Source organism: Cydia fagiglandana, chromosome 8, assembly GCF_963556715.1.
Source record: "Cydia fagiglandana chromosome 8, ilCydFagi1.1, whole genome shotgun sequence".
NCBI classification, from domain to species: domain Eukaryota; kingdom Metazoa; phylum Arthropoda; class Insecta; order Lepidoptera; family Tortricidae; genus Cydia; species Cydia fagiglandana.
The window spans coordinates 13,604,333-13,620,564 of NC_085939.1; the positions used below are offsets into that span (position 1 = coordinate 13,604,333).

Sequence of the window (16,232 nt, forward strand, 5' to 3'; positions counted from 1 at the left end):
CCCCAAAATTTATTGTTTTTTTTCTAATCTATTTTTGTGTGTAAATCTTAATGTGGTTCACAGAATATACATAGATCTACTTACCAAGTTTCAACAGTATAGTTGTTATAGTACTTATAGTTTCGGAAAAAAGTGGCTGTGACAAACGGACGGACAGACAGACATGACGAATCCATAAGGGTTCCGTTTTTTGCCATTTGGCTACGGAACCCTAAAAATGGCTAACTAGAAATGCTTTTTATGACATGTCAGAATATAATTATTATTATTTAATCGTAACTTCATTTAATATATTTTTTTATTTATTTGAATTGTATTGATTATTTTTATATTGTTTTATTTTATTTAAATTGATGCATATTATTTTAATAAATTGCAATTTAATTGAAATTGACCTAATTAATTAATAACATAATAACCCTTATAGTAGGGTCAGTAAGGTCATTTAGCATGCACTTTAGTCTCAGGCGATGCCGCTTAGCACGATTGTTCCTTAGGTCAAACAAAGTCGATCTGGCCCGCTAGCCAGGGGATCGTACCATGCAGACCCCCCAAAAAGGGGGGGGGGGTGAAAGAGTCGGCTCCCCAGGTCCAATCTATGCTATATTCCTTCCTAGTCTTAGCAACTAGGGCAAGGTATATATCATTTTCGTATGAATTAGGGACGAGAAATTCCGGGCCAGATCAACTTTGTTTGACCTAAGGAACAATCGTGCCAAGCGGCATCGCCTGAGACTAAAGTGCATGCACTTCCATACATTCGTGTTCCTTACTAACCCTACTATTTTGACATGCAAAGTTTATAATTTTATGAATAAATGAATATGGAATATGAAATTATGGCGTATAAATAACACCTGCACTGCGTGGGCTATCAAAACCGCTGCAGACATTTCTTGGTCTAACTCTAGTAGGTTCTGCCATCTTGTGGGCTACATCGGAAGCATAAACCATGGAGTATCAATGAAGTATAGAGTACTTAGACCATTGATATATACATTAACATTATACTACTCTTTGACTTAGACTGACTTTAGACCTTTACCTTCCATACATAAACGACACATTTATGCCTCGCGCCAAAAATCTCGGCTCCTGTGCTGCCTCCTATAGTTCATACACGGGGCCTATTTCATAAAAACCAGGGTTCCATTTTCCATACAAAGAGTAGTATTGGTATTTTGATTGGTATATGTTCCATAGCCAAAGAGTACTTTCCTAAAATCGACGAGTTTTAAAGAAGGAAAATCGCCGTCAACCATGGATAAGTGTCATTGTACTTCTGTCAGTTATGTTATCAAAATGTAGACAAAATTTTTAAATGTAAATAACATAATAAAATATAACAAAATGCCTACTTTTCCTCTGGCTATGAAGAGACGTCGACTGAATGCTGATGTTGGCTGCTCCGTGTTTAACGGCATGGTAATGGTATCATGACCGAATTGAAAACAACACCATCAGAGGAATTAACTTTGTCGTCGAAAGGATACAAATTGACTAAATTTATAGGTGAAGGTGCTTACGCTCAGGTGCCTAAAACAAATAATAGTAATACCTAACCTCGCAGCTGCAAAGTTTAAGTTATACATTGTCATTGTATCCCCCTTTATCCGCAGGTGTTTTTAACAGAGTACTCACCACATGAAGGTGATACCAAAACGACACTCGCTTGTAAAATAATCGAGACCTCCAAAGCTCCCAAGGAATTCGTCGTGAAGTTTCTACCCCGCGAAATTGACGTATTAATACGTTTAAATCACCCTCATCTCATACATATTCATAGTATTTTTCAGAGGAAGACCAAATACTACATTTTCATGCGATTCAGTGAAAATGGGGACCTTTTAGGGCATATCTTAAAACACGGATGTATGTCGGAGAATCAAGCTCGAGTGTGGATGCGACAGTTGGCACTCGGGCTGCAGTATTTGCACGAACTGGAGATCGCGCATAGAGATATCAAATGTGAAAATATCCTATTGACGGCGAATTTTAACGTGAAGCTTTCCGATTTTGGGTTTTCGAGGTTTTGTGTGGACTTAGAAAATCAGCCAACTTTGAGTGAAACATACTGTGGGTCCATGTCGTATGCCGCTCCGGAGATTTTACGCGGGAAGCCGTACGCGCCGAAGCAATCGGACTTGTGGTCGCTGGGTGTGGTGATGTTTGTGATGCTCAACAAAGCCATGCCGTTTGACGACACGCGAATGCGGAAGCTGTACGAGCAGCAGATGAGCAAGAAATACCGATTTCGGTCGCGTGTGGCGCCCATGCTGTCAGTCGAGTGTAAAACAATAGTGAACAATCTCCTGGAGCCGGATCCAGGCCTGCGATACACGGCCGTGCAAGTGTTGAACTCCGAATGGATCGCTATGGATAGCAGGCTTACTAGTAAACGACTTTTGGATATTTAAAATAATAACCCTATATTCTTATGTATAGTTGCTACCTGCAATGGTATGGTTGTGGTAGTACCTACCTGTAAATACAAATACAGACTCTTTAATCCACATCCCAATAAATTTTATCAAAATACCTATTTGATAAAAAATAAGGACAGTCCCCCAAAACAACTGAACGGGTTTAGGTGAAATTTGGCATTTCTAGTACATCGTACTAGTATGAATGAAACGACTAGGAGTATGAATGAAACTAACTGAAATAAGACAAAATATTATTTAATTTGATTAAGGGTGGTTGTAAGGTGGCAGTGTAATGGACCTCCATTTTTAACGCCTTTGACGCGTATATACTCGTAGTTGTTACTTGTAACTAATTGTCATTGTCTCAAGTTGAAAATAACGAACCTACCTAAAGCAACACAACTATGTTTTAGCTATGAATGCAGTAGAAACGGCAGCTCTAAAGCGAGCTAAGGAGCAACACAGAAGAATGTCAGACCCGCATAAAAGTATTAACAAAAGGCAGGGTGACATATTAAGCAATCCACTCACAGAATCTCATCATAGAGTGAGTGCTTGTTTTTTTAACCTCTATTGAATACAAGATACTAGTTAATAGCCAGGTCTCCACAGAGCCAGCATACGCTCGAGGCAGTTCCCTCGCGCACAAAACGGCCAGTGAAGACGTGCCTCGAGCGCGCCACCGCGGCCGAGGCACTAACGTGTCTACAATGGACGTTTCGTGCGCGAAGAAATTGCCTCGCACGTTATGCTCTCTCTCTGTGGACCCAGCTAAATATATTTATTTTATTTTCATTTGCAGGCCAGTGAAATGATTAAATCTCTGGCTAATCTAACCGCAAAACAGAAGCCTTATTAATGAGATTAAATGGAGGGTCAATCAACGGTGCGTCCATATGGAACTTTATCAATAACTTTTTAAGAAGTTAATTGTTAGGTACCTATTTATTTATAAAAGGAAATTATGTTTGTAGATAGAGTCAGAAGAAGAAATAAAGTTGACTGGTTCCGAGCAATTAACACTCGTAAATCGCGGCTACAAGATCATCAAAAAACTCAACGAAGGTTCATATGCTAAGGTGTTGTTTTCTCGTTGATATAATAAATAATAATAGGAAAATTAATCTGCCAAGAACATGTCGGGCCTTGCTCAGTGTAGGGTTCCGTAGTTACCATTCTGTCAGAATACCTAAGCTAAACGGGGGCTATAGAAGTACCTATCATGTACATTACAAGCATAAAGTGTTCTTCGCGGCGCTTTGTAGTCTTTGTACCTACGTCTTTTTACTAAGAAGAGAAGACTTTGCAATGGCTCCAAAACTGCTGAACACATTACGTTCGCTATAGTTTTCATTGAAAGTATTTTGTTGGACCCATGGTTTTAAAGGGGGGTACTTTTTTTCGGAGCGATTATTAGGAAAATGTTGTTGAGAACCCGTATTCGTATATCCCACACCATTCGATTAACGCGAATAAAGAAAAAATATTGTTGCCCCCAAAACTAATGATCACGGGACACAGCCGCGGACGGACATGGCAAAACTAAAAGGGTTTCTAGTTGACTTTGACTACGGAATCCTAAAAATAGTAGACACTAGGAAAATGTTTAATGCTAATAAACTATTTCAGGTTTACCTCGCAGAGTACAAGAATCCTAATAAACATGATGCCATATCTGTTTTGGCTTGCAAAGTCATTGACACTAGCGTGGCGCCGAAAGATTTCGTGAAAAAATTTTTACCTAGGGAAATCGATATGTTAATAAAATTGAATCACCCCCATCTAGTGCACACACACAGTATATTTCAAAGAAGAGACAAGTATTTTATTTTTATGCGATATATGGAACACGGGGATCTGTTAGAATTCGTACTAAAGAAGGGTGCTATTCTAGAGGATCAGGCGCGGATATGGACGCGGCAGCTGGCGCTGGCCATTCAGTACATGCACGAGCTCGGCGTGGCCCACAGAGACATCAAGTGTGAGAATGTTATGTTGACCGCCAATCAGAACGCTAAACTTACCGACTTCGGCTTCTCCCGATTATGCATCGACAGAAAGCTAAGGGATATTCAGAGTGAGACCTTTTGCGGCTCACTCTCCTACACTGCTCCTGAAATACTCCAGGGAACACCTTATTACCCAAAACCTGCGGACGTGTGGTCGTTAGGAGTTGTGCTCTACGTAATGTTGAACAGGGCTATGCCGTTTGAAGATAAAAATATGAAACAGTTGTATCAGGCGCAGGTCAATAACAATTGGAAATTTCGTGCGCGATGTCTTAACGTTCTGTCAGATAACTGCAAGAGGCTAGTTGCGCGAATGTTAGACCCGAATTACCAACAAAGGGTCAAAATTGATGATGTTATAAATGGCGAATGGATTGCGATGGATTCGAGGTTACTAGGTTAGTTATTTTATTATATGACACCTATATTTAGGTCGCTTTAGATTTGAGATAGGTATATTTGCTCAGAATCAAGAGCTTTATCGATCTTTCTTATTATTTTTAATGAAAACTTGTACAATAGCATATTTCTTACAGAATGGACTGCGCAAGAAACTCAAGCTTATAAGAAAGCTCAAGAGGAAAAAAGTGAGTTATTGAAAAGGACCACGGCCCACGCCAAGAGTTCTAATCAGGTGGACAACTCGATCATGAAGGTGAACTGCGATCTTTAGGACCCGACCATGAAATAAAAAGGTAGGGAAATTGTTATTTATTATTAAAGTTCATAACTAATGCCCGTTGAATCCAGGAAGTTCCAGATTCTTTGGGCCGTAATGATCTGTACCCATGAATCTAGTATATAAGTGGATCCGGCATGGGAGGTGGGGAGAAGTGACCGAAAAGGATAGTCTTATGTATCTTTCAGTAGGAGGAGCAGCGCAAGAGCTATTATTGTTTGTCCTTGTCACAGTCTCACATTTTATTTGTTCCCCACCGTAAATTTAGTTAGTACTTATGGATTATGGCGGGCAACAAATAAATTCGACCAATCATAGAGTCTGGCCAGCGAGTCGTGGCACAAAAAAACGCGGGAATTTCAATAAAAACCGCACCTGGCAATAAAATTACTATGAAATTAAATGACAGCTTATTTGATAGGAAAAAAGTTGCCATATAAAGAATTTAAAAACACGATTCGCTGACCAGACTCTAGTGTCGCATTGCGTTTATTTTGTCCCTCACGGATCACGGAGGCACACGTATATACCAGAGGGTCTATCGCGAACCACGTTCGACGTGTTGGCTCCCTATCACACTTATACGTACGAATTTACAAGTGCGACAGAGAGGCAACACGACGAACGTGGTTCGCGGTAGGCCCTATGTTCTCTAGGATCCTACCTTCTATGTCTGTACCTCATAGGGTTGCAATACATCATTTGTAATGCATGTTTTTTTAGATTTATGTATGGCAACCTATACATTCCACGACTTTTCCCATTCCGCACAGACTCTATATAGGGGGTAACACGACTCTTCTCTTTCCGCACAGACTATATATATATGGGTATTTTGTCTATAGGGGTTATTATTGCAATGTTCTGCCGTCAGAGTGCAGCACTGATGTATTTACATTTAGTAAACCATAGAGTAACTTATACATACTAGGCCTTAAACAGGTTTTTGTAAATTTTTACTATGACATTGATGCATCAAGGCGGTTTGTTTACCGCGGAACGCGAAAATCGACATTTCTTTATCTATATGCCTCTCTATCGATCGAATAAGCAAGAGTGGTAGAGACGCAGAAACCGAATTTTCGACTGTCGTGTTTCACGGTATGTAATATTTGAGTTGGTGACGCCGTCTATACGCAGAGTTTTGCATAATATTCCCTAATCTCGATGGTACTAGAAACATATTCAGCATGGCTACCGCGAAAACTGAAATTCGCAAATTGCGGGGATCATTCTCTTTTACTCTAATGAAGGCGTAATTAGAGTGACAGAGAAAAATCCCCGCAATTTGCGAATTTCGGTTTTCGCGGTAGCCGCTCAGTTGAGTCAGTCACCTGAATTACATGTACTTATGTGATGTTTGAGCTCAATCGAATAATGGGAAGTGGTAGGTATCTACCTATAATTTAGCTTGTTACGTTTGCTATTCTAGCTACAAATATTGCAAGTAAATAAAATATCGTCGGGTGACAAGCAAAACTCACTAACACCATTGAAATTATTGGACAATAAACCGTGTTACAAGTGTAATAAAGTGCATTGTTATTTAAATTTTTTAATAGTACTTATAGTGACTTTTGCTTTTCACCCGACGATATAAGCGTGTAAAAAAAGTGTGGCTAAAAAAGTTACCCCTAAAAGCAATTGAAATAGGTACGATTGGTATATTTATGTCAAATTGACTGACGCTTATTGTCATTGTGTTTATTAATTGTATTATTCGGAAAAAAATGATAAATATAGAATGATAAATTAAATTAAGCTGGCTAGTCATGTCTAGCTAGCAAACCAAAACCACTATGCATCATCCATGCAGGAAAAAAAAGTTTAACGTAAATGGGGACTCCAGAAGACAAGCGTGATCTGAGTACACGGTCGGACTTGGCTATGTTACAAGAGAAAGGATTCATACTTGGCAAGCTCATTGGAGAAGGGTCGTATGCTAAAGTACGTGCTTCAGGTAAATCAGAGCGGCTACCGCGAAAACCGAAATTCGCAAATTGCGGGGATCTTTCTCTTTTACTCCAATGAAGGCGTAATTAGAGTGACAGAGAAAAATCCCCGCAATTTGCGAACTTCGATTTTCGCAGTTATAGCCCCGGTAAGGGTGGCGGCAAAATTTCGCGGTGTAGCGCTCTAGTCGCATATAGTCCATTCAGTTAGGAACTCATAATAAGGGAAACAAGTTTCAAGGATATGCACAATGTCTTTTAGTATTTAGGCTTAAGGCTGGTTTTATTGTCACGCTGACCGTCTGCGCTCTCAGGCCAACGTGTATAAGTCCAGGGAGCGTTTTAGAATAACGCTGACACGTCATTACTTACGCTCCGCGAGAATATAACCAGCCATGCACGAGTGATTTAGACGGCGTGCGAACTTGCATGCGAGTTTCATTACATTGCGAGTTTTGATTAGTCGGTTGAATTGGATGTCGCTATATGTATCGCGCCTGCACGTTTTCGCCACGGCTGACGATGTGGTGGAATATGTTCGCAAGAAGATCCGTTACGAGCTGAAAGTGTTCCAGCTGCGATCGCGCCATTACGTGCACTTCAGCTCTTTCGTGGTGCGCGTGCCGCGGCCGCTGCTGGAAACCATCGCGAGCGCGGACTTCTGACCGAAGGGTGTGGTGTTTCGTTCGTCGGTTCCGTGGGAATCTGCCAAATCCTACACCGGAACATGCGACACAACTGAAAACCGCCGTGTCGCCGAAATAATTTTTAGCTTGTAAGATTTTACTATTGTATGTATGTTAGTTTGTAAGGTATGTATCCGCTAAAAGTGCCAGATTTAGAACCACAAGCGAACTTCTGCGAAGTTCTTTCTAATGCTAAAAAAAAACCGTAATAAATGATAATAAATGATATTTGATTTGATTTGTAACCCATTCAGCAATGTAACTAAAATCGCATGCGAGTTCGCGCGCCGTCTAAATCAGCCTTCGGATAGGTACCAAACCTGTATATTTAATACCTACGTAAATCCCTCAATTACCTTTTTTTCTTGGTATTAATCTAATCTAGGATTGACTCAGTTCCCATAAGTAGGTACAACGAGCGGCATGCATTAGACATTATGAATAGTAGGTAAGTACATTGATTAATAAAGTGTCCATGCAATTTTGCAGCTGGGGTGAAACGGAATGTTGTGGCTAAATAAAATGATGTACCATAGGTGTTAAGTATATATACAGTAGGACATTATGAGATAACAACCTAAATAAATGGATGTTCGTAGGTGTACAAGGCAATTCGTATGACAGACGAGACCCACAACACGATGTTGGCGTGTAAAGTGATTGACACGGCGTGTGCGCCCCGCGAGTATCTCTCCAAGTTCCTGCCGCGTGAGCTGGACATCCTCATCCGCCTCAACCACCCGCACATCGTGGCCGTCACCGACATCATCCAGCGCCGCTCCAGATACTACATATTCCAGCGATTCGCCGAAAACGGGGACCTACTCAACTACGTGACAAGCAACGGTGCCCTACCCGAAAACCAGTGCCGGCTCTGGATGCGACAAATTAGCTGCGGTCTCCACTACATCCACACTTTAAACATCGCGCACCGAGATCTCAAATGCGAAAACATATTGATCACAACAAATTACAATGTAAAAATAACAGATTTCGGATTCGCGCGCGGAGTTCGCTGCAAGGATCGGGACGTTTTGTCGGAGACATTCTGCGGGTCGCTTTCCTACGCCGCGCCAGAAGTACTAAAGGGCATCCCGTATCTTCCTAAGCTGGCTGACATGTGGTCCATGGGGATCATTCTTTACACTATGCTAAACCAAGCCCTACCATTTCATGAGACTTCTGCAAGACTGTTGTATGAGAAACAGGTAACTTGAAAGTGCTAACTAAATCGCATAAGCTCGTCACGTCTTTTATAATTATAAGGATTTCATATTTCATCTATAGTTCGTTTTTTTTAGCATTAGAAAGAACTAGAAAGAAGATATGCGATATTGCATGTCTTTTAATTGAAAAACGCTTTTTAAAAATCAATAACTATTACTTATGAAAGCAGAAGAATATAAATGATCGTATTAGATTCATAATTGTTACATATTTGCCGTAACTTATTTTTAAAATGTGTTTTTCAATTAAAAGACACATCAAGATTGTTTACCTAATTTCTAATGCTAAAAAAACGAACTATAGGCAACATGTTTCTGCATATTTAGATGTTGTTAACGTTCCGTCTCACCGAGTGCCTTGTAAAGCTCGTACGGATAGGATGGTATTGCGTCAGTACCACAGGGCGGACACGCCATACATCAAAACTCGTTTGCGTGTATATGTGTGAACGGCACGTCTGTACACGCGTTATTGTGTGAGTAAGTCGCTTAGGGCTACTATTTACATGTTTTTGAGTTCACGGAGCGTTATCGTTGTACTCGTAACGTAAATATCAAACATTTTTATTCCTAAAATTAAAGAAACAAACATAATTTACAAGATGGTATTTTCTCCTAGATCCTTGCTATAATAAACTGTTCTATTCACAGGTCACAGCTAATATTATTTGAACGTATATGCGAACTCACCCGTAACCCGTAAAGGCTGTAAAATATTACGTAAAGTATGGTGCGGCAATAAATTACCAAAAATGTCATGTTGAATTGTCGATACACAATTAGCGTGGACTAAATATAAATAATTACAAAACGCTACTTTTTTAATATATGTATAATAAAAATAAATGTTCTTTATTTCGTGAATTTGAAAAACTACCATACATCGCAAAATACATCGGCATTTTGAACGTTGCGTCATCGCGCCGCGGCGTTGCTAGCCGAACTGAGAGTATGTCAGGAGTCCGTCAGAACTCAATCGCGGGGCGAGGTAATCCGAGTCGGGGCGGGGCGGTGCGTGTCCGTTCTGTATGATAATACTATTACATATTCTGTGTCAGTACCACAGAATAAATAATAGTACTAGGTACAGAAGACTCACTCTCTAACAAAACGCGTCTGTCACGATCAGCACAGATATGGCCGCTAGGTGGCGACAGCGCCACGCGCGGCTTATGGCAAACCCCAAAATTGGGGTCGAACGGATGGACTTTAAGCTACCTGTAGCAAAGCGACGAAATCGCGGAGTGAGCCACGCCTGTCATCAGTACCTACTACATATTTATTCTCTTGACAGGGATGTTGCGGATGCAGATTTTTGACATCTATAGGTTCTTTATAGGTTCACATCTGCGGATGCGGATGTAAAGATTAGGTAGGTACATAAAAAAACGTCAAATACAAAATTTTAGTATTTTTTATTTAAAAAAACTATACGTTAAAGGTCTCTGCCCACTACACCGTATCATACCATGACCGTGCTATGAAACGTGTCAGGCAAAAAAATATTCTTTGTATGAAAAAGTATGAGACTGCCCACTAGCCCGTTCCGTCAATGACCATACCCGTCGCGTGCCATGCACGGACCGTCAAAAATAGTCGGCGAGGATATTTTGCCGGTGCCGAAACGCTCCGTGCATGGCACGCAACGTTGCCAGAACGGTCCGGAACGGTGCAGGCGGCGAAACGGTGGGCATACGGGTTTTAACCGCGTATGGTGACCGTTCTAAGCCCGTTGTAAACGCGTTGCTATATTTCTTGCTCGCTTCTACCAGTCTGATAACTATTCGCTGGCTCTTTCTGACGAGTATTGCTCTCGCGAATAAAACGCGGGTACTAAGGGGATGAAACGCGGATGCTACGGGGATTATATTAGGCGGATGCTATGGAGATGATGCGCGGTTACTACGGGCACTAAACCCGTTATGTACAATGTGGACACGGTGTAGTGGGCATAGTAGGCCGTATCGCGTTACATTCCGTGCCTGTTACGTTCATAGCACGGTCATGGTATGATACGGTGTAGTGGGCAGAGACCTTTAGTATTTGAGCAAGAATATAGGTGAGTTATATTTAATAAACAGTAACTTGGCCGACTTTTCTGGATCTAGACGATTGCGTTATAGGTCATTTGACGAAATTACCTAGTAAAAGACGTCGAGTTGCGGAAAATCGCCCGTACTACAATACAATACCTAGCACTTACGCCGCGTCTAAGACGTTCCTGTACCGAGTTGTTCGACATCCGCATCCTCATAAGCTCCGCATCGATTTTATGCGGATGCGGATGTAAAATTGCAGATTGCAAAAAGAAGGCGGAAGTTCCGCGGATGCGGAAGCGAATGTTCGCAACATCCCTAGTGCACATCACCCGTGTATACGAGAACTGAAAATCTTCACAACAACACAACACACAACGAATTGCCATTCTGTTGGTTGTGTTGTAGGTAATGAGGAAGTGGCGGTTCCGCTCGAGTGTGGTCAATCAACTGTCAGATGAATGCAAGCGGCAAGTAACCCAGCTGATGGACCCGGACGCAAAGGCGCGGCCAACCGCCGGCAGTCTTTTTAGCGGGCCCTGGATCGCGATGGACCCTCGCCTTCTCAGTCAGTATTATACAGTCAGCATCAGCAGTACTTCTTACGAGCATTCTATTCATATGTGACGTTCCACGGCAAAAGGTATCTTATGGCGGCTGGCGCTTACGTCGCATAGCCCCGCAATAATATTGGAGCGGCGTTAATAATAGCGTAAGCGCCAAGGTACCATAGGTACCTTTACCCGTGGGACGTCACATATAACTGTAATGCTTATTTCGTACCTTTGACACCACGATACAACCAATTTAATTTATTGTTAGTACCGAGAGTTACCTATAATCTGTATATATATTTAGGTATTTAAAAAAGAGTACCTAAACAACATCTACCCTCAAATGCCAGGTGAGAATGGACGCAAAACATTATATGACCATGACCAACTAATGTAGATTAAAGTTAGGTCGTTCAATGACAGATCCAGGTGGTTTTGTATTTGGTTGGTTAACCAATAAATGTTATAACTACCCGAAAATGTACAAATTATTTGTTTACTTTTATTTAAGTACCTAAAGATACAGAGTATAACAACAGCAATTGCAACAATGGAAATGTTGTAATTGCTGTTCGTTAAACGTTTACAGAGTTAACTAAACCGGAAGAGTTATTACTCAAACAAGCTGTGGCAGCTGTCGAAAAACAGATGAAGGATAACGAGGCGGAGACAGAGGTGGAGCGCTTGGCGGAAATCCGTCGCAAGAGCCGGGCAAAAGGCGAGTGTCCAATAGTTATTTAACCCTTTTCCAGCCCGCACATATCTACAAGGTTTTCCCAAAAAATCCAAATATATTCAAATAAATCCAGCTTTGATGATTCATTTGAGGGCAAGTCACATAACGTTTGCAGACGTTTCTGCTATACAAAATTAAAATAGGTATTTGTTATACAAAGGAGCAGAGTTGTAGGTCCTCGTGCTAACTGAAGCGAAAGTTGAGATTAGTAGAAAGCAGAATTAAACGTTTTTAATCGTGCGTACAATGAACGCAAATGAGGTTATAATAAGCACGCATAGCTAATGACAGGTTTTGTTTTTAGGGTTCCGTACCCAAAGGGTAAAACGGGACCCTATTACTAAGACTTCGCTGTCCGTGCGTCCGTCCGTCTGTCACCAGGCTGTATCTCAGGAACCGTGATAGCTAGACAGTTGAAATTTTCACAGATGATGTATTTCTGTTGCCGCTATAACAACAAATACTAAAAACAAAATAAAATAAAGATTTCAATGGGGCTCCCATACAACAAACGTGATTTTTGACCAAAGTTAAGCAACGTCGGGAGTGGTCAGTACTTGGATGGGTGACCGTTTTTTTTTGCATTATGGTACGGAACCCTTCGTGCGCGAGTCCGACTCGCACTTGCCCGGTTTTTTAAACGATTGTAGCGCCATCTGCATTAAGTATAGGTAGCGTACATATTTAAGATCATTGCTTGAAAAACCAAGTCTTGTCAAATACTTTCGCTCTCTTCCTCTCCTCTCCCTCTCTCGTGACAGCTAGAAATTCGAATTGCCGATCTAATGTTATAATTTCTTTTTTTTCAGAGGGATTGAAAGTATTGAAAACTACTGAAGCATCAGCAATGGTGAAATCGAAAATTCTGTTTGATGAAAATGAAAAAAAATAAAACACGAAATCGTCATTCAATGTTTATTAAATCATACATTTTATATATTTTATGACTTTAAGTTATATTAAAATTTATTTGATACATAATGTATAAATGTTTTTTCGCTATCGGGTGATACAACTCACCTTCCAGTAACCTACACTTGTTTTACAAAGTCATGGAAGACAGGGTCGTAAGGGCCTATGTAAATATTTATAAGATTTGGCACAACGTGGTAGGAACGGGATCTTGGATCACACTACGTTTATAATAACGATAAACAAAAGCGATGTCAAAACATTCAATATCTGTTCGATATAGGTACAATCGCCATGACAATAAATATTCAAGACATGCTGCGCCGACCCCAAATGAATGGGATAAGGGCGAGCGAATGATGATAGGTATACAATCGCGATACTCATTTCAACGCCTTGTTGCCAGGTAGCCGCTCGGTTGCAAGGATTTAGGCATATTTCCTTTAATGCAACACCGCGAACGCTGGCGATTGTACAATTCGCTTTTCAGGAGGTCTCTATTATGTAATACTGGTATTATGTAGTAAGTACAAAAACACTGTTTTGTCGTATCTGTTACAGACAGTAAAATTATATTTCGGCGTTGCATATTTCTTGAATTATCAGTATCAGCACTATGCTAAAAATGATAAACTATTGGTTATTCATGTGTCAAAGTTATTTTGTGGCAATAAGTTTTTAGGGCCTTATAGTACTTATTTTTTAACAATACTTTCGTCACTCATTTTTTGAGCTTGTGAATCCCCATCAATGTGTTTACATCAAGTTGAGCCACATTATATTTTGTGAGTTTTAAAATTGACGAGTTATTTTTGTATCTGTTAAATGTAATGTATGAGTAGGGTATATTTGAAAAAAAAAAAGGATTTTTAAAGATTAGTCAGAATATTATTTATATTTGTGCGCGATTGTGCCAATTAAAAATAAACTACTTATCTTATAGGCATCTCTTGTTTCGTAGCGTAATGTTCTAAACGTTGACATCAATATGTATTAGGTTTTTGTATCACAAAATTTCACATCGTGACAAAACTGTATTTACTCGTCATATAGTCAGACTTCAAAATACAGCTTGCCATTTTGTAACACTTTTTGTTTAAATTGTGCCTAGCAAAGGAAAGTTGTATCCACTCAATTAAGTGTCGCGGCAATACTATTAATTGGTCAATGTGTATGTCTACACGACGTGTTGCCTAATGAGGTTCAACTTATGTTGTCCACACCATTTTTATTGGCTTTAATTTATTGCCTAAATTAATGGTAAAAAAATTAGAACAAGCAAAAACAGAATAGTTGACAATGTCTGGAACGCTGGTCATAAGTTATTACGTTAAGATAGTATATATAAGAATAGGTAATGGTCCTTCATGGATATAATATAATAAATAATCTCAATATACCATAGATGTCCAAATGTATACACTGAATGTGGGGCTTGAATATAACTAGATGGAAAAGTCTTGCAGCAATAGAAATGAGACCCCGATTTATATTGTCGCGTTTCAGTCGTTTTCTAAAAAGCTACTCGTACTTAACAATATACAATAAAACGCACTAAGTACTGTATCAAAAACTTGTAACAAATCTAATGGACCTAATGGTAAAGTTACACACATGTAAGTAGATCATACTTCATTCAATTAACAGTTACTATTGGTTTTAAATCGGTCTTAACACTTACAATCGGGGACATTCACGGTGAACCATTTCAGAAAATTTACCTCGATCCTTACGCGCGAGCTAAACTCCGCCTCCCATAGGGATAAAGATAACCAATTACGATGCATTTAGGATTCGTTATCTTTATTATGAAAAGGGCAAAAACAGGTAATGAGACAAACAATAGTAGTAAGGACAGTTTATTAGGTGTTGTTTAGGCTAAGCTCGCCTCCCCATAAAGATAACCAATTAGGATGCATTTTGGATTGCTTATCTTAATTTGCCAATGCCGCCCGTCACGCGTCACAAAGACAATGGACGGCAATCAACTTTACCAGAGCTAACCTTTTTTTTTCAACAAAAACATTTTTAAGAGCTATTCTATTGGTCATCACTTTCATGATATCGCGTGACCGTCTGTAAGGCGTTTAAACGATTTTTGCCCTTAAGGTTTACCGCGAATGTCCTCGATTGTACTCCTGCCAACTGCCTGGTCAATATAAATTATTCAAGCACATTATTTTAATATAAAATGGAATGTCTATTGCTTTTCGATTTGATGGTCGCCATTATGAGTGAAACCTGTTTGTGATCTTTATTGGCAGCCTACAGTTTTTGAGTCAGTCAGAGAAGCGGCCACTGACGGGGCCCCAAGTTCAACGTGGCGCGTCTTGCGTCGTCGACATCACCATTACAAACTATATAAGTTAAATATATCTCTTTAAATAAACCGTACTTTTAGACCTCTCAATATCTACAACGGACCAATATAATTCAAGACATGATTTTTGGCAGCGTGACTCGATTAAATATTTTAATAAAATTAATCACTTAACAATCTATCACCCCGAACGCACACCGAGGGCTTCGGACGCCGTGTCGTATAATTTTAATTTTAGCACCATAGTAAGCCAATCAAAATTACTCCCCTCGAAGCCCTCGTTTCAAATTAATCTTAAAATTATTAGAACACGATAAATTAGAACGCATGCGTTTTTAATAGTCCACGGTAGATTAGCTGCAGCGAAGAGTGGTGGCGTATGTAATGTAGGCCCGCAGGGGCACATACAGGGGCTCCGGGCACGCGCTGGTGTGCGCACCGTGCAGGCGTCGCGTGCGTGCACCGTGGAGGCGTCGCGTGCGTGCACCGCGCATGCGCCGCGTGCGTGCACCGTGGAGGCGTCGCGTGCGTGCACCGCGCATGCGCCGCGTGCGTGCACCGTGGAGGCGTCGCGTGCGTGCACCGCGCATGCGCCGCGTGCGTGCACCGTGGAGGCGTCGCGTGCGTGCACCGCGCATGCGCCGCGTGCGTGCACCGTGGAGGCGTCGCGTGCGTGCACCGCGCATGCGCCGCGTG

At 40.7% G+C, this 16,232-nt stretch overlaps 2 protein-coding genes across 2 annotated transcripts; both read left to right on the top strand.

Moving 5' to 3' along the window:
• Positions 1–1,296: 1,296 nt before the first annotated feature.
• Positions 1,297–5,108, top strand: LOC134667045 (uncharacterized). Its single transcript, XM_063524346.1, has 6 exons — positions 1,297–1,532; positions 1,620–2,394; positions 2,840–2,973; positions 3,401–3,505; positions 4,056–4,833; positions 4,972–5,108. Exons 1-6 carry the CDS (start codon positions 1,437–1,439, stop codon positions 5,106–5,108), a joined length of 2,025 nt encoding a protein of 674 aa, XP_063380416.1. The 5' UTR covers positions 1,297–1,436.
• A 1,715-nt stretch (positions 5,109–6,823) lies between these two features.
• LOC134666879 (testis-specific serine/threonine-protein kinase 3-like) lies at positions 6,824–12,309 on the top strand. The gene is made up of 4 exons (XM_063524185.1): positions 6,824–7,061; positions 8,352–8,960; positions 11,423–11,582; positions 12,158–12,309. The coding sequence occupies exons 1-4, from the start codon at positions 6,951–6,953 to the stop codon at positions 12,307–12,309; spliced, it is 1,032 nt and encodes a 343-aa protein (XP_063380255.1). The 5' UTR covers positions 6,824–6,950.
• Positions 12,310–16,232: the final 3,923 nt, after the last annotated feature.

Bases quoted from the DNA above. Each gene is read 5' to 3' on its own strand.
- LOC134667045 (XM_063524346.1), top strand. From the start codon at position 1,437: ATGACCGAATTGAAAACAACACCATCAGAGGAATTAACTTTGTCGTCG. The intron at 1,533-1,619 runs GTGCCTAAAACA...CTTTATCCGCAG, and splicing joins GTGAAGGTGCTTACGCTCAG to GTGTTTTTAACAGAGTACTC. The intron at 3,506-4,055 runs GTGTTGTTTTCT...AAACTATTTCAG, and splicing joins ACGAAGGTTCATATGCTAAG to GTTTACCTCGCAGAGTACAA.
- LOC134666879 (XM_063524185.1), top strand. From the start codon at position 6,951: ATGGGGACTCCAGAAGACAAGCGTGATCTGAGTACACGGTCGGACTTG. The intron at 8,961-11,422 runs GTAACTTGAAAG...GTTGTGTTGTAG, and splicing joins GACTGTTGTATGAGAAACAG to GTAATGAGGAAGTGGCGGTT. The intron at 11,583-12,157 runs GTCAGTATTATA...AAACGTTTACAG, and splicing joins GATGGACCCTCGCCTTCTCA to AGTTAACTAAACCGGAAGAG.